The sequence below is a fragment of the Phodopus roborovskii genome, unplaced genomic scaffold (assembly GCF_943737965.1).
Source record: "Phodopus roborovskii unplaced genomic scaffold, PHOROB, whole genome shotgun sequence".
In the NCBI taxonomy this organism is placed as follows: Eukaryota; Metazoa; Chordata; class Mammalia; order Rodentia; family Cricetidae; genus Phodopus; species Phodopus roborovskii.
In genome coordinates, this window is record NW_026126418.1 from 44,298,204 (window position 1) to 44,324,393 (window position 26,190).

General features: G+C 47.8%; 1 protein-coding gene across 3 annotated transcripts in view; it reads right to left on the bottom strand.

Moving 5' to 3' along the window:
- Nucleotides 1-1,637: 1,637 nt before the first annotated feature.
- The window catches only part of Tanc1 (tetratricopeptide repeat, ankyrin repeat and coiled-coil containing 1), a 181,822-nt gene continuing 157,269 nt past the window's right edge, over nt 1,638-26,190 (bottom strand). For all 3 annotated transcript variants that reach the window (XM_051184637.1, XM_051184636.1, XM_051184635.1), the window contains 8 exons: nt 14,247-14,380; nt 12,833-12,956; nt 11,964-12,139; nt 10,062-10,194; nt 8,198-8,289; nt 6,167-6,313; nt 5,281-5,381; nt 1,638-4,689 (listed from right to left, as the gene is read on the bottom strand). In XM_051184637.1, coding sequence (XP_051040594.1) covers nt 3,264-4,689; nt 5,281-5,381; nt 6,167-6,313; nt 8,198-8,289; nt 10,062-10,194; nt 11,964-12,139; nt 12,833-12,956; nt 14,247-14,380 — 2,333 coding nt within the window. In that variant the 3' untranslated portion in view covers nt 1,638-3,263. The remainder of the gene's footprint in view (nt 4,690-5,280; nt 5,382-6,166; nt 6,314-8,197; nt 8,290-10,061; nt 10,195-11,963; nt 12,140-12,832; nt 12,957-14,246; nt 14,381-26,190) is intronic.

Here is a 26,190-nt window from a genome sequence, read left to right on the forward strand (position 1 = left end):
ATGGTTTTACCTGTTGTGTTTGGTTCTATTCTCTGGGTCATCTAGCCTTTGGGTCCTGGCCCTCCCGGCGGTGTCAAGGGTGGGCTTCCCATCACGGCATGGGTCTAAAGCTGGACCAACCAGTCATTGGTTGGCCACTCCTATCATTTCTGTGCCACCTTTACCCCAGCACATCTTGTAGGCAGGACAAATTGTAGGTTGACGGTTTTGTAGCTGGGCCTTGCCTGGTTCCAGGAGATGGCCAGTTTAGGTTCCGTATCCCCCATTACTAGGAGTCTTAGCCAGTATACTCATAGATTGGTGCCTAGCCCAACTGTCATCAGAGAAGCTTCATCCAGCAACTGATAGATGCGGAGACCCACAGCCAAACGTTAGGTGGAGCTGGAGAAGCCCTGTGGGAGAGAGGGGGCAAGGATTGTAGGAGCTAGTAGGGCCAAGGACCAAAGAAAACCCACAGAATCAACTAAGCTGGTAGGGCTCACAGACACTGAATTGACAAGAAGGGATCCTGCATGGGACTGACCTAGGCCCATGCATATATGTGATAGTTATGCAGCTTGGGCTTCTTGTGGGACTCCTAACACTGGGAGCAAGGGCTGTCTCTGACTCTTTTGCTGACTTTTAGGACCCTACTCCTCAATACCGGGATGCCTCATCCAGTACTGTGTGGGGAGGCGCCTAGTCTTACTGCAACTTGATATGCCATGTTTGGTTGACATCCCTGGGAGGCCTGCCCCTTTCTGAATAGAAATGGATGAGGAGTGGATAGGGATGGGCTGGGGAAGGGACTGGGAGAAGAAAGAGGGGAAACTGTGGTTGGGATGTAAATACACACACACAGTACTTGAAAAATATAGAAATATGCCAACAAGGATGAGTGAGGGATATCTCAGCACTATATGAAGAACTACAGGCAATTAACAGATGCTGAGAGAATTAAATCTCAATGGGCAAGCCCCCAGATAGGATCTCCAGACCTAAACACATATACATACATACAAGTGACAATAGCTGAACTCCAGACAGGTAGGGGTGTGTGTATGTGTGCGCGCGTGCACGTGCACGCACACGTGCAAGCATGCATGTGTGTGTGTGCATGTGTAACAATAATTGAAGGGTTATGAATTTGAGGACAGGGAGTTGTAAAAATACGGATACAGTGCGCATATGGGAAAGTCTCAAAAACTTTAAGTTAAAAAATACAAAAATATAGAAATATTTCAAGTAAGAATTGTATCATGATACAACAAAAAACAATCTCTTGACTGCTTTGAAACTGATCTGTAGTCATCGAGACAGACAGACATTTTTAACTGAAAGATAATGCAAATGTGCTACAAACACCAGCCCTTTCGCTCAGAATATTGCCGGTTATAGGGTTACAGATAATTTGCTGCCAGTAAGCCCGTTAGTACACGCTGGTTTGCCTTGTGCTTCTTTCCTACTTAAGGAAAAGTTGCCAAGTATGATACTATGGAATTTCTAGAAGCTTCCACTTATTCCGAAATGAAAATGAAACATGCCGTTTTTGGAATATTGAACGTTTTTCGCTCTTTAGGGTAACATTAAAATGAGATAGATAGCTGTTGAAGAGATATTACTGTCTACTTACCCCTGATCAATGAAGGCCAACCCACTTGTAGTAATGGTTTTTATTCCATATGGAAAAGTACAGTAGTTGTGCAGAAACAAAACTACATAACAAAAGAAAGACTTTCACAAATATTACAGGAAACAATAAATAGCCATAGTAATTAGAGCAAAACTCAGAGAAAGCTCATACAAATGGCCTAGCTTTTTGTACAAAGCACACTACATACACAGGGACAAACGCTGAGTGACACTGCAAGGTTCCTATTCGTACAAAACCTCCATGATGTTCGCAGGAACATCACGTCTACACATTTTTAAAACATTCTGCAAATATAGAACTTCCTTCTCCCCAATTCTAGAAAATACATCTCACATCTCAACATATAAAATACTCCCCCCCACCTCTCTCAAACCAGCATTTGAACATCTTCCAATAACACCATTTTCCATATAAAAATACCTTAAACCAAGGTTCATCCCTGTACCTTATCTTTACAGAGGAATAGTAGGCCAGCTTGGACTTCAGCACCTCAGAGGTGTTCATACAATGAGATAAAGTGCCTTTATGGGTATACTGTTAACATGCCATGAGAACACATCATCAGTGCATTGACCAGCATGGATGAAGCTTACAGAGGACATGCGGATTGATGGCGGGGTTCTGTTTGTCTGTAGATTACCTTCTTTTGGGTAGTATTTACAAGTCTGAATAAAACTGGGCTAGATATTTATATATATAACATGTGACTACGAAGTAATGACTGCATAATGAAAACAACACAACCACCCAGACTTTAAGGGTTCTGTTTAAACCCTGTCCCTAGGGGACATGGGAGGCTTGTTTCAGAGACTTCCATCACTGTCCTGAGGACTTCTGGAAGTAGTTAGAGCTAATTTGTTGGCACCATCGAGAGTGCTGCTCTAGTTACTTTTGCACAAAAGAATCTGACCTGGTCACAATCAAATTTCTAGATAGCCTTTTCCTCTTCTATCAGCAACACTGTGAAGCATAAATATAGTTCCAAAAGGGCGCTATAAAAATACTCTGCAAAAGGACCGTAACATAGAAGTAAATGTTTGACCCCCCTATGAGTAACTGCCATGATGGGAATTATATTAGGGTGTGTCATACTTCCCACACAGAAAGGAAAAAACCCTGCTGTTTACAGTACATTTATATCCATTTAGAAACCACTCAGGTTGTAATTTTTATACATGTGTAAGAAGTGGGGTGTGATTATAGGGATCTGTAACTTAAATATTTCCCCATCTTAAACAGAATACACTTCCAGATAGTCAGGAATTAAAATCTTCTACCAATGGGTTTTCTTTTTTCCTCTTTTCTAAGTAAATATGCTTTTGTACATAGCAAACCAAGTAGTCTCCTAGGAGAATAGCATAGGTTGATGTCTTCTTGGCAGCCTTTAAATTGATACGTAGAAGCTGACCGTAGTTTTCAATTCTGTTTAGTATTCCTGCTTGTGGATGATTTCTAGCTACTTACTATAGTTTTATCCTACATTTTTAATATGTCAGTGGCATCAGATCCACCCAAGAGGTGGAATATATGGCTAAAATGTAATTTGTATTATGAATTTAAAAAAAGACATTATTTGCAACTACGAGCCAACAGACTGCATTCAAGATACCACACAGGGGTTGCTTAAGGCTCACACATTTGACTCTATGAATGATCGCTTTGGTTTCGCTGAAGTGAGGTGGCTCCTGTGGGTTTCCGTACTGACATGAGACGGCTGCTTAGAGATGTTTTCCTGGTACAGATGAGGAACACCCTTAGTTATCCTGTTGTCCTGACACAGGGCTGGGATTTGGCACTTACTCTCCTCCAGCTCCTTTACCTGTGCCCCATTGTGGACATTCTTGCTCAGCGGGGAAAGTGAACAGGGTTTGGCTTGGCTACAGTATCCTCCTGGCTTGAGAGTGGGCTTCTCAGAGTTAGACTGCAGGCCAGCTGCAGCGGCTGTGTTTGTCAGTAACCCCTCTGCCACCTGGCAGTGCCAGGAGCGACCTGGAGGATTGCTCTGCTGCTGAAACCTGGCAGTCTTGTCCATGATGCCCATGAATGGAGTATTGCGTGGCCTGTGTTCAGCGGTGCCACCCTGCACCTGGTTGGTACCTTTGTCTTTGATTCGAGAGTCTGGTCCTTGGACCTTGAATCCATCTGAAAAACTACTGCTGGAAGTCAAACTACTGGTTGAACTCGATATCTTGATGCTGCTGGATGGAGAGCCAGAAGAGCCCGAGCTAGTGAGGGAAGCCGGGTGCCGCACATCGCTGCAGCTCACTGGTCCACCCTGGCTTGGAGGGGCTACATCCACAGTCATGGAGGCATGAGCCAAGAGCCGCTCGGCAGCTTTGACTTGGCTTGGTAGAGGATATGCAGGGCCGCTCTCACTGCGTTGCAGCTGAAGGTTCTGGCTGGGACCCAGCCGATCCCCAAAGCGGCCACAACCAGTTCCTGCAGTAAAGGGTACAGTTCCCTCTAAATGATGGTTTCTGCTCCCGGCAGGGGCTGCAGATACTCTACCAGGCATGGGACTTGGGGGAGGGTTCTGGGAAGACACTTGTATTTTTGCGGTACTATTCCTCATGCTAGATTGCCCAGAACCCAGATGTTGGTTGGTCTTCACGATCTGTGCCTGTTTGGTAGGCTGCATTACCAAGCCTGGCTGAGCTACAGTCTCTCTCAGGGACTTGCTGATTCCTGCCCTGTTCTGTGGTGACACTGGCCTGCCTTTGGACTGTAATCCCTCTTGAAGGTTTCGGATATAGGAGGAAGGGACAGATGACGGTGGCTGGGATCTGGGAGTTGGGGAAATGGATTCTTCCTGTGAAGAGGTTTCTTCCTCTTCCGCCTCCTCAATGGGAAAGTGGTCCTTCAAACTGGAGGCTGGCGCATCCTCATTATCCGAGTCATTGGATGGAGCCGGGAGGGGCCCCTGCTGCTTTTGCTGCTGGTTCTTCTGGAGTTGCTTGCACTCTTCTTCAACACGGGCCAAAAGCCTCTTGATTTCCTGATTGGTGGGACAGAGGTTCACAGCCTCCTGCAAGTCAGCCAGAGCTGCCAGGAACTGCCTTCAAAAGAAAGCAGAAGGTGTGATTAGCAGCCACAAGAGCATGCTCTGACTGTAACTGTTATTAAGTTAGCTGTCCTCCGAGGGGAAAGAGTGGGGTTCGAACACTTGTGGAGGTGGTTAAGTCCTGGTTAGCCCAGAGTTGCTGGACCAAGTACAGGGCTGCACTGTAACCCAGGGCTTTGTGACTCCTTGACCTATCCATGAAGACCCACAGACAGAGGGTGCCAGCATCTTGCCCACTTTAACTTCTTTGGCCCTCGTTACGTCCCCTTCTAACTCAGAGGTCAGACATAACCCTGTTCTGCTCCTGTGCCATCCCTATTTGTTAGTCTCAATGAATGGAGGCGTCAGCAGGTGTTCTGTGCTGGGGTACGGTGGATGGGGAAGACACCAGAATGTCAGGAAAAGGAAAGGTTAGCCACTACAGTAACACCCACTACTGTGTCTCTCGGAAGCTACTGGTCTCTATTAAAAGGAATGAGAAGTGTCAGAGTAACAACCTTGATGAAGCAACATACCCTCCAACTCATCTAAGCAGGCTTGACCTCCCAGAAGCCTCCACAGTCACATGGGTGACCCCAGACAGTACCTGCTGTTCCTTTTTGCTCTTGCCCGGGCATAAAAGGCTTCATAGGACTTGGGTTTCAATTCCAGAGCCTTTGAAGCAAATTCTTCTGCCAAGCCAAAGTCCTGGGGTCGACAGATAAACACACGAGTTAGAAGTAGCAGGGCAGTCTCCTGGGAGCTTTTCTCTAAGAGCAGTGGAGCCCTGGGACCTGGCGGGGAGGGAGTCCTGGGGTAGGGCAAGGCACATTTCCCTGTCATCTGCCTGTTTAAAGTTGGATAATCAGAGCCTATGACTACTTTTAAAAATCCAGCAGCAATTACGACTCGGGAGAAAGCATTGGTAACAAAAGGCAAAAGTGGCCGGAGGGGTTCCAGGCCAAGAGCAGCCTGTAGGTGTCTGTGTGTATGCATGCATCCTTCTGCTCTCTCAGCAGGGCAGGTGGTGTGAGCACCAGGGCAGGTGAGTGACACTGGGTGGGGGTGGGGATAGAGTTAAAAATAACAGTAGGAAGAACTATAAAACATCTAGTAGTAATAAACTGTAAGTTAACTACTGCTGGTTATAAACTCTGGGCAAACCTAAGGGCCACAAGGCAGCTTGACTTAACAGCCACTGGTGTTGGACTTTTGTTGAATGTGGGGAGGGAAAACTCTTGATTGTGGACAACACTGGAAGCATCAGCCAGGGGAGAGAGGCGCAGCTTGTGTTTGCTGCTTTCACCAAAGCAAAGGAAATTCAAGCTAAGTGCATTCTGTCGGCATTTTGGGAGGTGGGCAATGGCTGTGACCTGGACCTGTGAGAGGGTCCCCACAGCACCCCAGTCAGATTGGTAGCCTAGGGGATGGCCTTCACTTGCTGCTAAAGAACTTTGGCTGGGGGGGGGGGGAGAGAACAACTCCCAGCTTACATTTGTTTTCCTTCGGCATCGAGACAGATTGAGATAGAGAGAGACTCTGAGTTCACTGAATGGCCTCATATCTTCTCCGAATCCTTCCCGAGGGAACTTCCTTAAGGCATACTGGTACCTCTGGGCTGCCTCCTTCATCTTCCCTTTCTAGGATTCAAAAATCATGCCAAGTTATCCTTTCCTAGGACTCTAATAGGAACCACCATTTTGAAGACCCCCATGTAAATGCACCACAGGGCACGAGGATCCAATGAGTAGGTAGGGTGTCCTAGTGGGAACCAGAACACTGACTCGTCTCAGCATGTTCAGGATGCACTGACTTCACACAGCAAGGAAAAGGATGGCTTAACAAGAAAGTGTTTGGAAACTGCAAAATCACCAACTCTCCATCTTCACGCATCAAATTATCTTCACATGGATAATTTCAGTGTTACTGCAAGAACCATGTTTCACTGAAACATATTTTAAATTCAAGTATAATAGAAAGTTGGAGGAAAAAATGCTACCATTACTAAGGCAGACCGTGCCTTATGGATAAACCTGCAGCCAGCTGTAGAATAATAATTTTCCTTTTAGAGGCACTGAAGAATTGGCTTCAGAAATCAGAGCCACAGCACATCCCTCTCAAGGCTACAGAAATCCATTTGCCTCAGCTCAGTCAGCCTCACTGCTCAGCGGGAGCTGCAGCCTGTTGGAAATGGCTTGGTATTTCTGACATAATTACCTAGCAGAATCCATATTAAAACCACTTCAAAGCCACAACAATATACACCCTGAACTCAATTTCCAACCAACTCCAGGCTGGGAACCCTGCTGGGTCATGCTATATTTGTTATTTGTTACCATGAAGAAAAAAAACAACAAAAGGAAGTAAATGAACAACCTAGCAGATAAAGCTGCCTAGCAGGGAAAAGGATTAAAGTTGTTGCATCTTGGGTTCCCTTCACAAGCCCCCCAATAATCTTAATCCTACCTAATTACAGGTCTGGAAAGAGTAGCAATCTATGCAAATGGCCTACACACTTCCCTAAGTCAGGTGGTGGCCACAGGCATGTTTTTACAGTTTTCCTGGGGCACAGCCATGCTCCTTTGCCTGTGCATGTAAAACCCATGCCTACCTGTGTACCAGCACTGGGCTGGCTGATCTGTACAGACCGCAAAGCCGCAAGGAGTCACTATGGCTACCCACCATGGATCTAACTGGCAGCTCATTTGGGAAAATTTAAAGTCAATTTTATGAATCTGTAGACCTTAATTCCACTTCTGAGGGAAATAACTATCTCTTGAGAACCTGAGAGCACAGTCAATAAAAATATCACTAAAAATACTTAAAATCCCCAAATTTGTAGAATTAAGAACTGAAAAGTGAAAGGCCGCGGGGAGGGGCAGGAGCACAGGACGGCTCTTTTAATTTTCTTTTCAAATGCATTTCTTTATTTGGCATAGGTTTGTATTGTGTAGGCACATGTATGCCACAAACCACATGTGGGAGTCAGAGGATAACTTGTAGTATTTGGTTCTCTCCTACCCGTGGGGCCTAGGATTCAGAGTCAGGCTGCCAAGGTTGGCAGCCAAGAACTTTAGCCACTACACCGTCCTCCTCCTGTCCCCTTAAATGTTCTTTTCTTCTGTAATTGCTCCTTGGTGCCTTTCTGCATCCCTCATGACTAGATCCAGTGCCACACTTGGCATTTTGAGAGGTGGGGAAGCCGAGGGAGCTTCCTGTGGGATATGTCAGCTGACCTACCAGAGGCTCTCCATCGTGTAGGAGCTTCAGACAGGAAGTCACAGTCACTGCTGGGAGTATTACCAACAATTGTTCTCAAACACAAGGAGAAGTGCTTTGCCATTAATGTTTTGCTGTGTGGAGATTAACAGGCTCCTGGGCAAGAGGTCAGGGTGGAATGTTTTGCAATTCCATTCTTACTAAGTTACTTCTCTGCACAGAGACATGGCTGCAGCATCCAATACCAAACTAAGAGGTGGCTCCAAGTCAACAACAATAGTACAGAGAGAGACAAAGCCACTCACCTTGTACATCACATTTCCTTCCTCCATCAATTTCTGTAAAAGTATGATCAAAATATCAGGCTTGGATGTGGCCATCGCCCAAGCGGCATTTCCTGCAAAATAAACATGCTGTCAGGGGGTGCTACCTCAGCCCAGAGGGAGCAATCCCCTGCTGCAGCCCTGACACCGGCCAGTAACATCTGCAGGAATTCAAGGCAAGGTACAGTGCTGGGCTGTGTCTTGGGGCCCCAGGCAGCAGGACTCTAGCTAGCTGGTTTAAGTTTCTCAACTATTTTATGCCAAGGCAGCCCCTGATGAGGAGTCATCAATGCCCACAAAAGCTATCCCTATTGCTCTATTAGCAATGGAAACTAAGGTGCTTCCCTTTCCCGAGGAGCCAATATGGCAGGGGTGGGTTACTGCTGTCCCCAAGGCCCCTGAACTCTGACCTTAGTCCACTCTGAGGTCCTAGCTTGGGTCCCCTGTCCTGTCCCTGTCCAGCTTTTCTTTTGGTCTAGACAGGCTATGGCCTTGTTTCTAGCCCTTAACCTGGCCTTGGAACAATGCTGGTCACACACACACAGCTCTGAAACAACAATGCTTCCTGGGAGGCCACCGAGCTCCCTGTGTTTTCTGTTTGTTTTTCAAGTAAAAACTATGGCATCACCACTACATACATACAGGATCAAGTTAAAAAAAAAAAAAAAAAAAAAGGGAAATTGCTTATTACTGGGAAAAACTATTTTCCATGCAGCCCCCTGTACCCAGAACTGCTCATGGTCAAAGAGCCTGCCCAGCAAAGCAAGACAGGGGCGCTGTAGTTCTTCCCTGTGTTCACGCTGAATACACGTGAATACAAGACACATATGTGGGCCTCCACACAACCCTTAACTAATGCCCACTCTGCTCCAAGGACCTCCTCGATGTCTCCTTCATAGAAACTGCGTGCACCGGGGCCCTAACTTTCTGTCAAGCTGTCACTGACAACTCTAGGACAGCAGCCGTTCTACAGAACCACCCTGGGCTTTGTGAGCAATTAAAGCAGGGCCTAACTGTAGGGATATTTTTTAATTTTTGAGTGAGAATGGCCTCTTGAATGGCGGGGCCCCAGTTGGTGGAACCATTTGGGAAGGATTAGGAGGTGTGGTCTTGTGGGAGGATGTCTGTCATGGGGTGAGCTTTGAGGCTTCCAAAGCCCATGTCATTTCCAGTTATCTCTCTGCCTCATGCTTGCGGACCAGATGTAAGCTCTCAGCTACTGCTCTAGTGTCCGCCTGCCTGCCTGCCTGCCCGCCTGCCGCCATGCTCCCCATCCGGATGGTCATGGAGTCACCCTTGGAACTCTAATTCCTCAATCAACCTTTTCTTCTGTTGGTTGCCTTGGCCATGCTACCATCACAGTAATAAAAAGGTAAACTGCTAACACTTCCTGGTGTGAGTGTCTGGGACATGCATGATTTCAAACTGTCCCTCTCCCTCAGCCTGTGCTCTCTGCCAACCTGGAGAGAAATGGTATGAGCTAAAGGCCAGCAAGATGGCTCGGTGGTTAAAGACCTGAGTTTAATCGCTGGGACCCACGTGGTAGAAGGGAAGAACTGACTCCCGCCACCCTCCCTCTGACCTCTGTCTGTAGCTTGTATTAGCACACACAAACAAAATGTCATCTTTTTTTAAAGGAAGAAAATCAAAAGCGACTTCGGTTTTCTGGATGACTGGGATTAAATGAGACATAAGAGACAGAGGAGAGCAAGAGGCAGGGAGAAAGGGAGAGCAAGCACATGCTGCCAGCCACCCAGCAGGCAGGTAAGCTTTAGTCCTTGCAGGGAAGGCTCTGAAGCCGACCCTCTGGCCCTGCTGATAATGGCAGTGGGGTTGGTTCACTGACCGAGCTTGGCTCCTTTCCTAAGCAGTGTAACCACCACAGCAGTGTTCCGACAACCGATGGCTCTGTCCAGGGGGCGCATCCCACTGTGGTCCACGTGCTCGATCACGGCTCCCTTCTCCACCAGATACAACACCTATAGCAGCAGGGAGAGAACCAGTCCGAGGATCAAGTCGCTGGCTGGAGCGGGGCGGGGCGGGGCCAGATGGAAAGAAAACTGATGTGACACCAAGGAGAGGAGAGGAGGAGTCACAGCCCGTGGCTAGACTCTCCGCTGAGTTGAGACTGAGTTGAGGGCACGCCGACAGGCACAGACGAGAGGTGTGAGTGGAGACACGTGACCTGTGTCTGACCCCACTTCCAAGGCCACAGACAGGACTCGTGGTGACCTCTTCACCTGCCACTAGCAGGGAAGCTTCTGCAATGAGCTCGGGCATGCTCCAGACATGAGCAGCCTGGAACCAGATGGGCCAGCGTCATTCACTTCAGGGTTTAAGGAAGAGATGAGGCGGTTAGGACTGTGAAGATGCTGTGCCCGAGGCCACGGTATATAGCTGCATGTACTCGACACGCTAAGAAAAAACTACTTTGGCCACTCCAAATTTTCCACTGACTGGAAAAGAAACTATGCTCAGCTTAGATGGCTTTGTGAATGCAACAGGACATGTTTCCTGCCAATCTACTGGGTATTCAAAATGACACTAGAGGTTATTGTCCAGAATACAAAAAGAGCTACAACAATCATAAAACCTAACCAACGAGTGGGTAAGGGACTTAAACAGATATTTCTCCAAAGAGGAGACACAGCAAGCACATGAAACACACTTATTAGTTGTTAGCGCAATGAAAGTCAAAGCCACGGTGGATATCAACCCTCACCCATAGAATTTGAACTATGTTCTAAGAGTGGGGGGTGCTTATGATGACAAGAAGACATTAGAGCCCCTGTGATGGAAATGCAAGCTCCCGTCCGCTGTGGAAGGTAGAGCAGAAAAGGTGTTGTGTGGTGGTGGGATGTCCCTAGAAAGTTAAAAACAGAATTACTGTCAAGTATGGTGGGACACACCTGCCATCAGTTTATTTAGCAGGTGGAGGCAGGAAGATCAGGAGTACAAGCCAACCCTGGCAACAACAGGGATCCCGCTGAGGCCTGGCAATTGCATTTCTGAGCATATAGCCATAAGATTGAGAGTGGAGGCCTATTAAGACCTATTTATCCAGTGATACTTCTACTGATGGACAAACGCCCTCCCGGTCGCAGGTCACTCCTTTCCACAGTGTGACATAGGTCACTCTGGCTCACCCTTCTCATCAGACACATGGACGGGACTACGAAGCAGAGTCCCCAAGCAGCTCAATGACACTCTGGTACCTGCAGAGGTTTGGAATGTGCACCCTGACAGAGCATGGCATCTGCCCTGGAGGACATCTCCCCAGTTCTCAGTTTATAAATGAAAATTGTAACTAAAAACAATTTTAAACAGTGTATTCTAAATTAACTCTTTGCTTAATTGCTAATTTTTCTTAAGGGAAAGTGGTTTCTGAATGACCCATGTATAAGGATTTTATTTATATGTACCATATGATAAAAATAAAGCTACCAATGGTGCATACATGGTCAACTCCATGTCTGTAGTATTTGTACTTGTTAAGGGTAGGGCTTTTGGGCTTCGAAGAGTGCATTAAAGCCTTGACTAACAGTCTCCGATTGGACTGCACGAAACAGAGTTACAGACAATTGAAAAGATCGCATACACCATGCATGCATGTGTGAGCACACACTGAGGCCACAGTCAAACAGCTTCACAGAACCTGAGCATCAGAGCAGGCCCCTCTTTCCATCCACCCCATCCTGCACCCGGGAAAAGACCCACGCACCAGCAGTGAATGTCGATTAGTACGCACCGTCTCAGCATCACCATAGAAGGCAGCCAGGTCCAAGGGAGTGCGGCCATTTTTGTCTGTCTGATCTATCTCTGCTCCTTCTTCGACCAGGTACTGGACCACGGCCCTGTGACCCTTGAGACATGCCCAGCTCAATGCTGACAGGCCCTCTTTGTCCAGGGAAGAAAGAGCAGCACCTGGTTGGCAGAAAAGAAGGATGTTCTAAAGAGACACTGTGTTTCCCAATCTCACTATCAGGCTGTTGAAAACTGGGCCCCAAGGATCTCATGCTGAGAAAAGGAAAACACACCAGCCAGAGAGAGACCTAGTCTCCCAAAGAGAGATTTCCCAATTTTAACAACTTGTTAGCTCAGCTAACGGGACAAGATGCAAGGCCAGACAACGATGGGCCAATGGCATGTGAGACCACACCTTGACCAGAACTGATTAGATAGATGTTCATGTCTTTGGCCTTTAGGTTAAACTTGGATTTCACTTCAGGACCCTAAAGATTGACTGGAGGAAGCTGCAGAACCTTTGTCCCTCCTCCCAATGTGGCTACACTGAGTAAATTTCCTTTGTCTACTTTTGGCTTTTAATTGGCTTATTGAAGAGGGGCTGCTGGATCTGACTTGGGCTACAGGCTGTAATCCCAGGTCCAGTAACACAAGCTGAAGGTCCCACCACCTGGATGCCTGCCTGTGAGTAGAACATCCTCAGCAGGTTTGATGGCCAGGGGGGTCTCACGGAAGCTGAACGACAAACACCCGGACTGCATCATGGCTTTGAAAATCCACACAACAAAGAAAATAATCGGGAAGCCAAAGGTACCAGCGAGTCTGCCGAAGCCCTTCCTGCAAAAGCAGCTGGGACACTGCAATACACCACACCTTTTGAAAGGAGGAATTCCACAGTGCTCAGGTGTCCTTCACAGGCAGCCACCATGAGAGGTGTCCGACCCTGCTTGTCACTCAGGTTCACATCACAGCCATGATCCAAAAGCAATCTGACAATCTGAAAGACACACTGAGAATCAGGTTCCTGCTGCACTTAAGGCCACGGCCTCCATACCCAGCCAATTTCTCCATCCTTCCCACCAGTTATGTGATGCATGGGGACAAACAAGCTTTCTACTGTATTCATTTCAACAAAGTCTTCTATGTATTCTCTTAGTGTACACAGTTATTACATGTACAAAGTCACATATACCAGGTAGAATTAGTAGTGAGGCATGCCAGTCACAGGACAGCCACATTGTGGGCAGGCAGGGTTATCTTGGCTTCGGAAGGAGTCAGCAGTTGCCAAACTGGTCCTGAGGAGAGGCATAGTGCCCTGTGTGTCTGGGATTCTGCAGCGATAGGTTTACCCAACCAAAGGCATTCAATGTACAGACTGAATGCAAATACTGTGCCATTATAAGGAATGTGAGCTTCCTCAGATTTGACATCTGCAGACAAACTGAGAGGGGGGCTAAGGCAGGAGAGCAACTCTGCATCCTGGGTTGCACGCTTTGCTCAGATGTAGCACTGGGCGGTGGCCTGTCCTTCTCAGGACAACTCTTAGCAAAGCTTCTCGATGTGAATTCTCAGCAACGTGCTTTACACCACGCATGCTAGTAACATAGGCAGGAGTCCTTATGCTGGAGGAAGCCTCTTTGTCCACTGGGTTGTCCACCGGGCACATCACCTGTGACAGTGCCAGAGTGCCAGGGTGGCATATTCCTACTGCTTTCATTTCATGCACCAGCAAATCTCTTCCACCTTCCTTGTCAGTTATGGAGACACTGAGACAGGCAGAGGGTTAGTCACAGACGCTGTATAATGAGTGGTCTTGAAGCTGTTTGTGGGCACAACGCAGGTGTAATGTAATATGGCGCTGAGTGTGGGAGAGGTGTGGTCACTGTTTCAAAACAAAGGAAGACGCCTTGTTCCCTTGCATTAAAGATGGTGTACCATTGGTTCTTCCGAGAAGCAGCTATACACAAATATGTTGTATGGACAGTTTACAAAACCATGACAGCAGCAGGTACGCCATGGTGAATCTTCTGCTGCTGTAATCCAATTCTCCTGGAGTTAAGGAACTTCTATGTGGTGGTAGCGTGGTATGTATGGTATGGCGTGGTGTGGCGCGTGGCGAGCCTGCCAGCCTTCTATTCAGTCCCCCTTGCTGATTGTACTTGTCTGTCATGTTTGCCTCTGTGAAGCAGTCATGATGACAGAGGGAGAAGCCAGGGATGGGAAACAGTTTCAAGAGCTACAAGGGGTCTCAACAGTGTTCCTGAAGCGTCTAGGGGCCCCCGGGTACCTGCCAATGGCCCTGGCGGGCTGCACAAAACAGAGGGGGGACCCCTCTCCTGTTGGCCCGAGACACAGCAGCTCCACGCTCCAGCAACAGCTCGCAGACCTCCAGCTTTCCTCTCCCGGCAGCAGCAGTCAGAGCTAGGGGAAGGGAAGGGTAGAGAGCTGTCAGAGGGTACAGGGCAAGGGCCTTGACTTTCTACTGCCTGTGTGTGCACCCCCACCCCCCCCAACCTGTGATAAACAGAGCATGGTAGCCCTATGCTAGGCCTAGGCCTCTGGAAATGGGCTACTTGTGCTGCCTTTGAATGCTTGTTCCTAGAAGCCAGTTATGCCAAGTTATGAGGGAGATTGAGTGACTCTGGGGTGAGATCAACAGGGACAAAATTGAGGCTGCATCTGCATGTACTTGACAGTCTCAGGTAAGCTCCCACTGGGCAGCCAGCAGCGGGAGGCCAGCCATGTGTGAGCTATCTTATGTAGGTCTCCAGCTCAAGTCAAACTATACTCCTAGAGCTATGAGGACAAAGACACTTGAGCTGGCCCCAGCAGGCTTTGCTTAAATCCCAGATTTGTTAAGTATGGAGTTTGTTTTCTTCAACAAGAGACAGAACATGGTAGATCACAGACTAGCGTTATACTCAAATCTGGCCTCTTAGCCTTAAGTCAGAGTCCATTCAATGAAGCATAATTACAGAGGGGCTGGACAGATAGCTCAGTGACAAAGAGCACTCCCTACTCTTCCGGGGACCCCGGTTCAGTTCCCTGCACCTATATTAAGCTGTTCACAGATGCCTGTAACTCCAGCTCCAAAGGATCCAATGCCCTGTCCTGGCCTCCATGGGCCCACCCCCACATTCCCGTGGCAAATGCGCGCGCGCACACGCACACACACACACACACACACACACACACACACACACACACCCCACACAAGTAAAAATTAAAACCTTTTTAAAATAAAAAGAATGACTTAGATAACAACAGTGCCCACCCTATCATTGATTGCTGCCTTGCTGGAATGTAAAAACCTCTTTTGCAAGTCAGATGAAATGTTATAAAACAAAAAGGAAGGTGCTGGGATGGACGTCAGTTAATCACCAACAGACTAGTGTTACACAGCAGCAGGATGCAACACCACAGGGGAAGAGCGCTGTGACCGACCATGCCCTCACTAGCCTACAGCCCGGCTTCCGCTTTGCCCAAGAATCGGTGACTACTCAGGCCTACACAACAGCTTTTCAGGGGAACAAAAGGGCAGCATGGTTCTGAGCCACACAGGACAGATGCTCCTCAGGGAGCAGCCCTGCGGGCAGGAGGAAGGAGAAGCCTAAGCGTGGCTGTGGTGCCATTCTTGCACCTGCCTGGAAAACTCGGTTTTCTAAATATAGCCTCAGCTTCCAGAAGATAGCAGTATTCCTTTGAACCAGGCGGAAGGGGAAAACCTTCACAAAAGAGCAAGTCGACACCAGTGAACACATGGAAAGTGCCCCTCCTCCTCAGCCATGGATGTGGAATGAGGGGACACCAGCTCTTCACTGGCAGGGATGATGGCAGGAGACAGCGGCTGGCAAACAGGCCAGGTGAATGTACAACTTGTACGACAGCATTCTTCATATGGCCTCAAGCCAGGTACCACCCACATTGCCATCAACAGTGGGAGACACCAGTGAATAACACTGTCACACAGCGGGAACTTTAAACATCTATGAAAATGCATGCCCCACACCTAAACACAACTCAGCAGGCCAGTCTTACACACCACGGAACTCAGTGAATAAATAGCAAAGAACACACAGTAAAAACCCATACTGCAAGAGCCATCTTGGAGAGTGGTCCTCCGACCCTCCTTTAGAGAAGGGTAAGCGCTATGTGCTGCCTGGAGAACCTCGGAAGCCTGTTCTCAGGAAGGCTGCTTTCCATAGACACGTGTCTGCCTGCACCTATCACTCCAGGCCCCTCCCACATGGCTAGCTGACACTTGGCCTTCCTGGGTCCCTCTATAAATACTATGCCTTCAGAGTTGGCTCCTAAACCTCTACCCTCTGCTCACAACTATCCCAGCTTCCACTAAGCATGGCTCTGGTAACCGAGGTTAACCACAAGAAAGACACACAAAGATACACACAAAGATACACACACACACACACACACACACACACACACACACACACTCACTCTGCAGACCAGAGAGCTGGGCTTGACCTGTTGATATCACCTGAGTTCCACTCCTAGCCTTATTCAGAAAGTAAGGAGTAAGGCAGGAGCCATGGGAGGGAGCACATTACCAGGGAGAACTTGGGGGACCTAGCATCTGAAGCACCAGGAACACGCAGTTCCCTATCCTTTCAGAAAGGCAAGCGAGTTGTCTCTATGCTTCTGGTCCTGAGCTCCTGAGGCATAAGTGTGGACTCAGTCAGGGCACACTGCAGGCCTGGCCACATCAGGCCATTCTTGCTCATTCCTGAGTTCCTCCTCACTCAGTGACACACACCTGCTCCCTACACAGGGAGTGGGTCAGCACATTTCTCCAGCAAAATGTGTTCCGAGGTGCCGTTTTGACCGACCTCAAGTCTCTGGGTTGTTTTTGCAGCAGACGGCACAGAAGGAGTGAGTCAGGGGACCAGAGTGGGTAGCAGATTAGCAGCTGACACCAGCCTTTTCAGGCCTGACGATGAGCACTCACGGGCTAGCATCTGCTGGCTGTCAAGATGTTCTAACATCTGAAGCAACTGTGCTTTCCTACAAAGCACAGCACATCCTAACAGCCTGCCTTGGCCTCTGTGGGGGACTGCTGCTCCAGGAAGTAGGACTGACCCCTTTCCGCTCTCCAAGGCATGGTCTAGTTAGCCTCAGTCCCTGTGAAAAGTCAAGAGCTGACACCGATGCAGGAATTACAGGCTCTAGCAGAAGACCCAGCACACGAGCCTCCTAAGACTCAGAGGCCCAAGTGGTTCGGAATGGAGCAGAGGCACTCCAGAACGCAGGGGTTTCAGGAAGAGATGGAAAATGCTGTTCTAGTATATTTTCTGTGTTTGACCTATGTTTCCTCATGTGTGGAGGTAGGTAGTCGAACCTGACCAGACTTATGGGATGAGTCCTAGTTCGTCATACATTTAATTCATTATTTAACTATATCTGAACTATCGAGAAACTGAGTAACAAGCACAATGCCCTCAACCACAGCTGTTATTGCTAGATTTTTAACCCCGAGGCCATCGAAGCACACTGGTGGGTGACAAGTGATATGCCTGTGGTTGTTTGATGGGCCCAACAGACGCAAGGGTGTGAATGCTTCATCGCAGGATTTGAAAGGACTGAGTGTGGCCTCGCTGGAGTCAGGCCCGGTGGCTCTCTTCTCTTCCTGCTGCCTGTGCATCTGAAGGTAAGACTCCAGGCTCCTTCTCCAGCACCATGTCTGCACACGCGCAGCCATGCTTCCCACCATGATGGCAATGGACTAACCTCTGAAACTGTAAGCCAACCCACATTAAATGCTTTCCTTTACAAGAGTTGCTGTGGTCCTGGTGCCTTTTCACGGCAATAGAACGCTGGCTAAGACAGGGCCAAAAGGAATCTACAGAACGTTTCTTTAGTTTATCAAAGAAGTTCTTTCTTCTGTGGCTGTGCGCATACATACATGTGTATGCATGCTCTCGAAAGTGCATGCAGGCGATACAGACAGGCCCCTGCCCCTAAGGAGAAGATATTCAAACTTATACACAAACACGGACCAAAAGATAAGCACCCAAGTCAGCTTTATGCACTGATGCACAAAAGGAGTGGCTAAGGTAGTCCAAACCAGAAGACAAGATTCTAAGCCAGTCCCCATCCTTGCTGCAGGGAAGCCCAATATAGTCTGTCCCTGCCACAATGATGGGGGCGGTGCTGCTCATGATGGCTGAGAGTTGGGACTTGTGGTATTTTGCACTGTAGAAGACCAGAATATGCCTCTGGCAGAAAGGCTATACTTATTATTTTGAGAAACTTGGATACTGAAGAAGTACAAGTGAGCTGTCCCCTTTCCTGTGGGCAACTGACATCTCTGTGGGAATTATCCCTTGACAGGTGTCACTTCTATCCAGGGAAAGATGGACAGAATATCCAGAGAAGCAGCCATGCAAACCTCATACTTGCTGGCCTTGCCCCCATTGCCTGTGTGTCTCGTAGCCTACGCAGGAAGGCTGAGTCAGATGCCGCGTCTAAACCACCCCGACAGCCGTGAGCCCTCCTCTTTCATGTACAGCTGGCTTTACAGGGAATGACACTGTTGTGCTCTACTCCTATTACCACATCTTTTGTTATTGGGGTCTGTCCCTGCCCTAGGTTGTTATGAAAGTATAAAATTGTGTTGTTTTCTTCTCCTAAAATATACATTATCTGAACTGATCTGAGCCGTGTCTCTGCAAGTGGGCCACGGAACATCCCAGTGCCAGCTGCTGCTCTGGAATTTTCCCTCTCTCAGGGACCCTCCTCCTTCCCTGGCCGTACCCAACAAGAAGAAAGGGATCAAAAAGGCACACAGAGACACAGGACTACATGGAAAGAAGCAAGCCTTGCGTTGGATGAGACCTGAGTGATCCATCGACTAAACACTGCCGTCCTTCATTTTGTAAAGAAGCTTCATCCCTGTGAGGAATGGGACCTTTAAATCAAGATTTCTGTTGCAGCTGCTACTGATGTCTTTCAACAGTAACACATCAGACAGCCCTGAGCTAAAAATAGGATCTGTGTTTCGCCAGCTGTCAGAGAAGCCGGAAGTCGGAGCAGCTGACAGGCTGACAAGTGTGCCCTCCCCGGCCTGGCGACAGGGTAGGACTCCACCTTCTTTCCCCACAGCCGGATCTGCTGTGTGCTTTCACTTCAGTTCTTCTGTCGGGGATTAAGAACCTGTCAGCACAGGTCCGCTTTGCTCAGGCTCAAACCAGCTCAGGGTTGACATCGGAAGTCTAAGGAGACACTGCTGATGACAGACAACAGGACATGGCTTTCCTTCCTCTTCTACCCAGAGTATTTTTAGCCTCATCACACAAACTCCCCAGGCGAGGATGCATCTCAAGTTTCACCAGCCACAAGGACTTCAGGGTACCATATTCCCATATTCGGAAGCATGGAGGGCTACAGCAAACAAACTCAAAACAAGCTATGCTCAGGAATTCCAACCATCCTGCTGAGAAAGCTAACCTCAGCCTCAGCAGCTCTAATGAGGGCCAGTGAACTTGGCTTGACAAGACAAAAAAGAGTGGAGGCCAGGGCATGAAAGACTCAGGGCCAGGGTGGGGAGGAGGGATTGATGCTCTGTCTTGGCCCAACAAGATACAAAGACATATGAAAGGGAAGCCCCACCCCCCACCCCCGCCTTCCATGTGAGCATGCATCACCAAAGCTAGCACAGAGAGTGCTTTTATTTGGCAAACCCTTAACAAGATATTATCATCTGTGTGATTAAATTATGAAAAAAGAAAAAAGCACATACCCTCTTCCTGACAATCCTGAATTACTTAACCTCAGCAGCGCTGTCTTCTGAGCATGAGTAGACCCATCACGGCAGATGTTCATTTGAAGAAAAACCTGACTGACACTCAATCATGTGAGCTCACTGAAAGCATCAGAACTGAAAAACACTTCTTTGCACCATGAAATGGATCATTTGGCAGAATCTTTTACATATTGAAGTTCTCCAGGCAAAGATTTGATTTTAAAAAAAAGAAAAAAAAAGTACCAACCCTTGACTGTCTGTCAACTTGCTGGGAACACAGTCACTTCATCAACAGGGCTGTTTACAAAATGTTATAACAGATCTGTCACTCAAACGCACAAGGGTGTGTCACTGCACTGGTCCAGGGTGGCTCAGCTTGAGGATCAAACCAGAGATGCTCTTTTCCCCTCCTTGGCTTCTTAGACCTGACCTGAAGACTGGGAGAGGAGGTGACAGAGACCACGCCTCCATACCAGACAGCCATCTTTCATGTACAGAAAATCCAAACTGAGCTTCCTGGCCAGCCATAAGCTCTAAAGCTTATGCAGGAGGCTGCATCTTCTATATGTGATCGACAGCTCAGTTTTGTTTACGTGTGTGTGTGTGTGTGTGTCCGTTTGCGCAATTTATTTCTATATTATACTGGCCTTTCCCGTTTTTGTAACAGCTTTTTAATAAAATGGAAGTGCCAGCGTTAAAAGTAAGCAGCAGGGTCCTCAGAAAGGTCACCTCACTGTGGCTGAGGTAGAAACCAGTAGATGTGACTGACAAGGTGTTGACGCCTGGCCCTTCACCAGGACACAGTGGACACACACCAAGCACAGTCAAGGACAGAAGCAAAGCAAAAACTGCAAGGAAGTGTTGGTGATCTCTCTGTTATTTCAGCAGTGGTATCGGGTCTCACCATTCCTAAGCCCTTTAATACAGTTCCTCACGCTATGGCGACCCCAACCATAAAATCATTCTGTTGCTACTTTATAACTGTAATTGTGCTACGGTTCTGAACTGTATTGTAAATATCTGTGTTTTCTGGTGTCCTTAGGAGACCCCGTGAAAAGTCCCCTTGACAACAAGGGTCTCAACCTATAGGTTGAGAATGACCAACCTAAAAGGTAAAATGAAACTAGACTCATACTGTTCACAGTATACATACATACATACAAGTACGTGGACACATTCTTAAGAAAAGAGGTTAGTGTCTGTTTTGTGTTTTTATTTTTCAAATCTCCCATAATCCACAGAATTTGTAGGGACAATAATTACAGTGAGGGAGACTCGTTTGCTGGGTTAAGGGAAATGAGACTGTGTATTGGTTAAGGCTGTGCCTCAAGAACAATTGCTCAATAGATGGAAATTTTAGTCTTTATTAGCCACCTCACCCTGTGTACGTGTGTGTACACGTGTGTATGTCTGGGCGTGCTTGCCTTTGTGTATGCACATGGAGGTCAGAGGTCAACATCAAATATATTCACCCCTACCATTCTCATTGTTGGAGACAGGGCCTCAGTAAAGTAAGCCTCCAGAACACCGCTCCCCCATCTGCAAGCACTGGGTGGGGTTATAGGTGCATGTGCCCGGCTTGTACAACAGTCCTGAGGTTCCAAACTTAGGTCCTGTGCTTAAACAGCAAGTATTTTCCTCACTGAACCACCTCCCAAGCCAAGGGCTTTCTGTCTTGTTTGAGAGCAGGGATCAAGATTAATCTATTGGCCAGGTTAAATTCTTGGCTTCCACATGGATTCATTTTGTGACTCGGGGTAAGAGATAACCTCTTTCTGTAGCTCAGCTCCTTTAGCCTCATAAAAGTGCACTTAACGGTGATCGCAAAGTGTGCTTATCAAGATTAAACAGAACCTAGCCATGGTGTTTTGCTGGACTCAGCAGCTCACAGACATATGAGAGCTATTATATGCAGCTAGAGTTATGATTAGTTACCATTACTAAGATATAGAGTAGTATACCAAATTTCATCCCTCCAGCTCCACTAACCACTTTGGCCACACACTATGCCATGTGTGAAGAAGGGCTTTCTATGCAATGGACTTTGCATACCCATGAATCCATTTAATACACAAGCAACTCCTGGGAGGCAAGTGCTTTTCCTATCTGTTGCAAATGAAGAAAGAGAAGTCCAGAAAAGTTTATCAGCTGGCCTAAGGCCATGCAGAAGTGGGAGCCTGGCTGCCATCTGAGTTCTTGACTCCTTCCCTGTTGCCTCTAGGAAGTCAACTCAAAAGACACTGAACTCCCCAAACAATGGCGTGTAGGTACCCTTAGAAGGAAAAGATCAGAACAACAATTCTGAGCTCCCTAAGAACTGCCCTGCTTTCTCCCATGGACAACAAGAACCGTGTGCAATGGCTATGTTCCCTTCTCACCGTGGCCATGGGGCTCCTGAGGCCAGAACAGGACATCTTAGGGCACACCAGTATCACTGTGTAGCACCTACACACATCTGAGCTGTCACTTGCCTCCCTCTGGGTCCTCTTCTGATATTATTTCAAATAAGCCTTGGGAACAATGTGTGCTATACGAAACAAAAATTCAGCCAAAACACAATTTCCTAAGTATAGATGACATTAATCCTATGTCATATGCACTTTGCTCCACTAAAAATCTGTATGAAGAACATAGCTTCGAACAGCTGTCACTCCCCAAGCTGAGGGTGTTCACACCAGACAGACCCAGCTACCTGCTAAGACACTGAGGGTGTGTTTCACTAGAGGCGTGAAGACATTTCTCATCGTCTGGCCTTCTCTCCCTCACAGTGGAGCACAAGCTGAGCTGGACAGAGATGTGGGGGACACCCAACCAGGCATCAGTGAAAGGAAGGGAGGGTGTGTCATATGTCTTGGTCAGTTTCAAACACACACGCTCCATAGACCCAGAAAGTACTGGGAAAGTCTCCCATCTGGCCTTGTGCTCTAATGAGAATGGAAAAAGGTAAGTGTCCCAAAATCCTCAAATCTAAAACAGGAAACTTTGCAAAACATCGGCATAATGCTCCAAGTTTTAGAGCTTTGAACATCACCCACTATGAAAATATCCCACACTCTGGAAAACCCACATTCCGAAATATGTCTGGCCCCAAGCATTTTAAATGTGTGTGTGAGAGAGAGACAGAGACAGAGACAGAGAGAGAGAGAGAGAGAGAGAGAGAGACAGAGAGAGAATGTACAAAAATATATAACGTGTGTGGACCAAACTGAAACCAGCAAGCTTAAAATATAAATTCTTACTAAAACACCCCCACCCCACCAAAAACCAAAGCTAAAATTCAAATGAACAAGTACTCATTTTTAAAGTAAGAGAATAAGGTACTCGGTTCTTTGTGTTCTGAGGCAGCCATGGAGAAACGCAGGTTCCCATGGCCTGATACACCTAAGATAAATGTTCAACAGCCACAGGATGGAAAGAAAAGTGGTTCACACAGACAAGAGGGGCACTCTATCACAAAGGATGGAATACTCTTTCCCAGCTCTGTGATCTAGTATGGAGACAGGTACATGGTTACATCCTGCCCTACAACTGGGAAGGCCTGTAGACACGGTAGTCCATCTGACACAGCATTTGGGAACAGAAGTGGCCAGGTTCTGCCCAGAAATAGCCAACAGTTCAGTGGGGTTAGTCTGTGTGCTTCAACCCACTAGGAAGTGTGGTGTGCATGCGTGTGTGTGCACTCCATAGCCCAAATATCCCACTTCACTTACAGAGGAGAGAACTTGGCTCACCTTAGGAACAACAGCAAAGCTTTTAACAGCTTTGGCAGTGGGAGCCAATTATTTACAATGACCAAACTCCTTTGCAAGAGTTCACCAATGAAAATAGCACAGACTCAAAACAAAAGACTTGGCACTTAACACACAGTATCTCAGTCGGTCCTAACTAACTCTGATGGGACATGCTGGGACACCCCTTTTCAAAATTAAGCAAGGACAGCCCTCAGAGGCAGCTGACATCCTATCTTCCCCTGCAGAAACTCCCCGGGATACCAAGCACTATGCCAGGGAGCAAGAAACAGAAATTCCAGCCCTTGGGAAGCTCAGTGTGTGGGCCATGACATATCCTCAAAGAATAGCTCAACAGTCCTGGGGAGGGAGCTGCACATGATATCTGTGTGGCAGAAGCCTGCCTTCAGGGAACAGGCTGGAAAATGAGGGCCCTGTTTCCATCTATTCCAAAAGGAGGGCTAAACCGCTAGAGGCAGAGTGCACTGGCGCTGGACAAAAGCCTGGAGTTTGGAAACATGGCGTGTCAATCCCCACAGCACAGCATTAGGTCACCAGTTAAGTGTCCCTGGTTATTTCGGCTTGGGCTGATTCACATTAAACAGTGCCATGGAAAAACAGTAACTATTTCAGGCGTGACTTTGTGGGAGCCAAGACTGACTCGTCATGGCTGTGGCATGCTGAGACAGATAACCCAGGCAGCTGATGGGCTCATGCCATGTCTCTGGCTGCCCATAAACTGTGGGACCATCACTGCCTGACAGCCTGTGGGTGTCACAGAGTTACAGCCTCAAGGGAGGTGCAGTTTCTGCTAACAGGTCACACTCCTTACTCTCCACTGAAGAGGAGGAGAGGGACAAGGAGAAGGAGGGGAAAGGAGAGGATAGAGGGAAGGGGGGAGGTAGCAGCTCAGAGATATTTCAACCACGGAACTCACTTTGAAGGGCTTGTCTATAAACATTGGCCAGACAAAGAGCATATCCTCATGAAAAAGAAGGTTGTTCTAAGTAAAGATCTCTGCTCTGCTCCTGAGATCAGCAGACTCTTAGGAGTTTCCTAAAACCTATGGGTTTACTGCGGAGCCCAGACTACATACCACTGTAGAGGAATGTCTGCTCCAAACCAGCTCCTTCATGATGACACGTGTGGACCTTCAGCAGTGAGATGCAATTTTTCAACATGAAGGGCACAGGACCATGCCTCCTCCTGACTACCCCAGCCCATGAAGTCCTTCTCCGGCTGAGAGCAGTCATCACTTCACACCACCATGATGCCTACACTTGGACACTGTGAAGGTACACAGGAATCTGTCCTGACAAGACAGTGGGAAGTACTTTGTACAGGAGTTGGTGCCCACCTGAGCTCTAACTACTGTGAGAGCAGACAGTGCATAGAAAACAGTACACCCTTCAAAGACAGGCAGGTGAGCCCGAAGCAGACATGGAAACCACCTTTATAAGCCCGCCAACATCTTTGTAACTAAATCTACACTGAGCAGACTCGTCAATAGATACAAGGGTTCCAGGAGAAATAACGAGTGTATTCCCCATACAAAGCACCCAGTTGTTCCTCTGCCTTCCCACACCCTACACAGGACTCACTCTCGGACTCTTGGCCTATGCTGTGGCCAACACTCTGGAATGTTCTAGACACAAAACACTATTGAGAACACGCAGGAATGAGAACCAAACAAACCACCGACCAAAGCAACCACTTTCACTGCCGAGAACCCCTACCATGAGGAGGGCCAAACGACACGTGGAGTGCACCCCACACACACTGAGGAGCAGCCAGACTCAAGTATGCCCCCACACACACACACACTGAGGAACAGTCAGGCTCAACTGTTTACAGAGGAAGCTTGGTGATGAAGACTATGACTTGTTAGCTCTTTTAATCGCTGTCATTACAGAAGGCACTGAGTCTCTTATCCCCACATGTGAAGTGAGGTAATAAATCCAATGGCCGAAGCTTCCAGACAGTACAGTGTCTGCTGATACTCTCATCTAAATCATGCCTTACAAGGTTTCAGGCAGCTCCCCTTGACAAGCACAGCTGTGGAAGGTTGGAAGGTGTGTGTGGAGCAGACGGTGGCTATCAGGAGTGAAGGAAATGTCCACAACAGAGCCGCCATGGTTTTATTAACAGACAATTCCTAGAGAGCTGCAGTGGCTCCCTCAACCTGACAGACATCTGACCTTGCCTTTTCTTACTCTGAATGTTAAAATTTAAAATTATCTCCATAAAACTCATGGCTCTTGGGCACGGTGATACACACATATAATCCTAACCCTTGTAAGGGTGAGGCAGTAAGATTTCGGCAAGCTAGAGAATGATTTGGTCTCCATAGTGAATTCTAGGCCAGCCAAGCTTATTTCCAACAAGAACAGGTCAGTCGCCCCCTAACTTCTTGCCTACCACTCAGCTTTCCAACAAGAACTTCAACTAACCCATCAACTGGGTCCTGAGACAAGAACCATACTGAACCTGACCCCCAAACCCCACTCAAGAGACCCCCCCCCACTCAAGAGTCAGTGTGATGGGCACAAATTCTCACCCCTGGCCAAGAAGCTATTTGCAACTGATAGCTGCTAGAAGAGGGAAAATCAGCGTCTTCAGTGGAGCAACACTGGGTATACCAACCTACATTCCAGGGCCGAGCTCATGCTCAGGAGCAGCTGAGAAATGTGAAAGGGACTGTGTGTGTGTGTGTGTGTGTGTGTGTGTGTGTGTGTGTGTGTGTG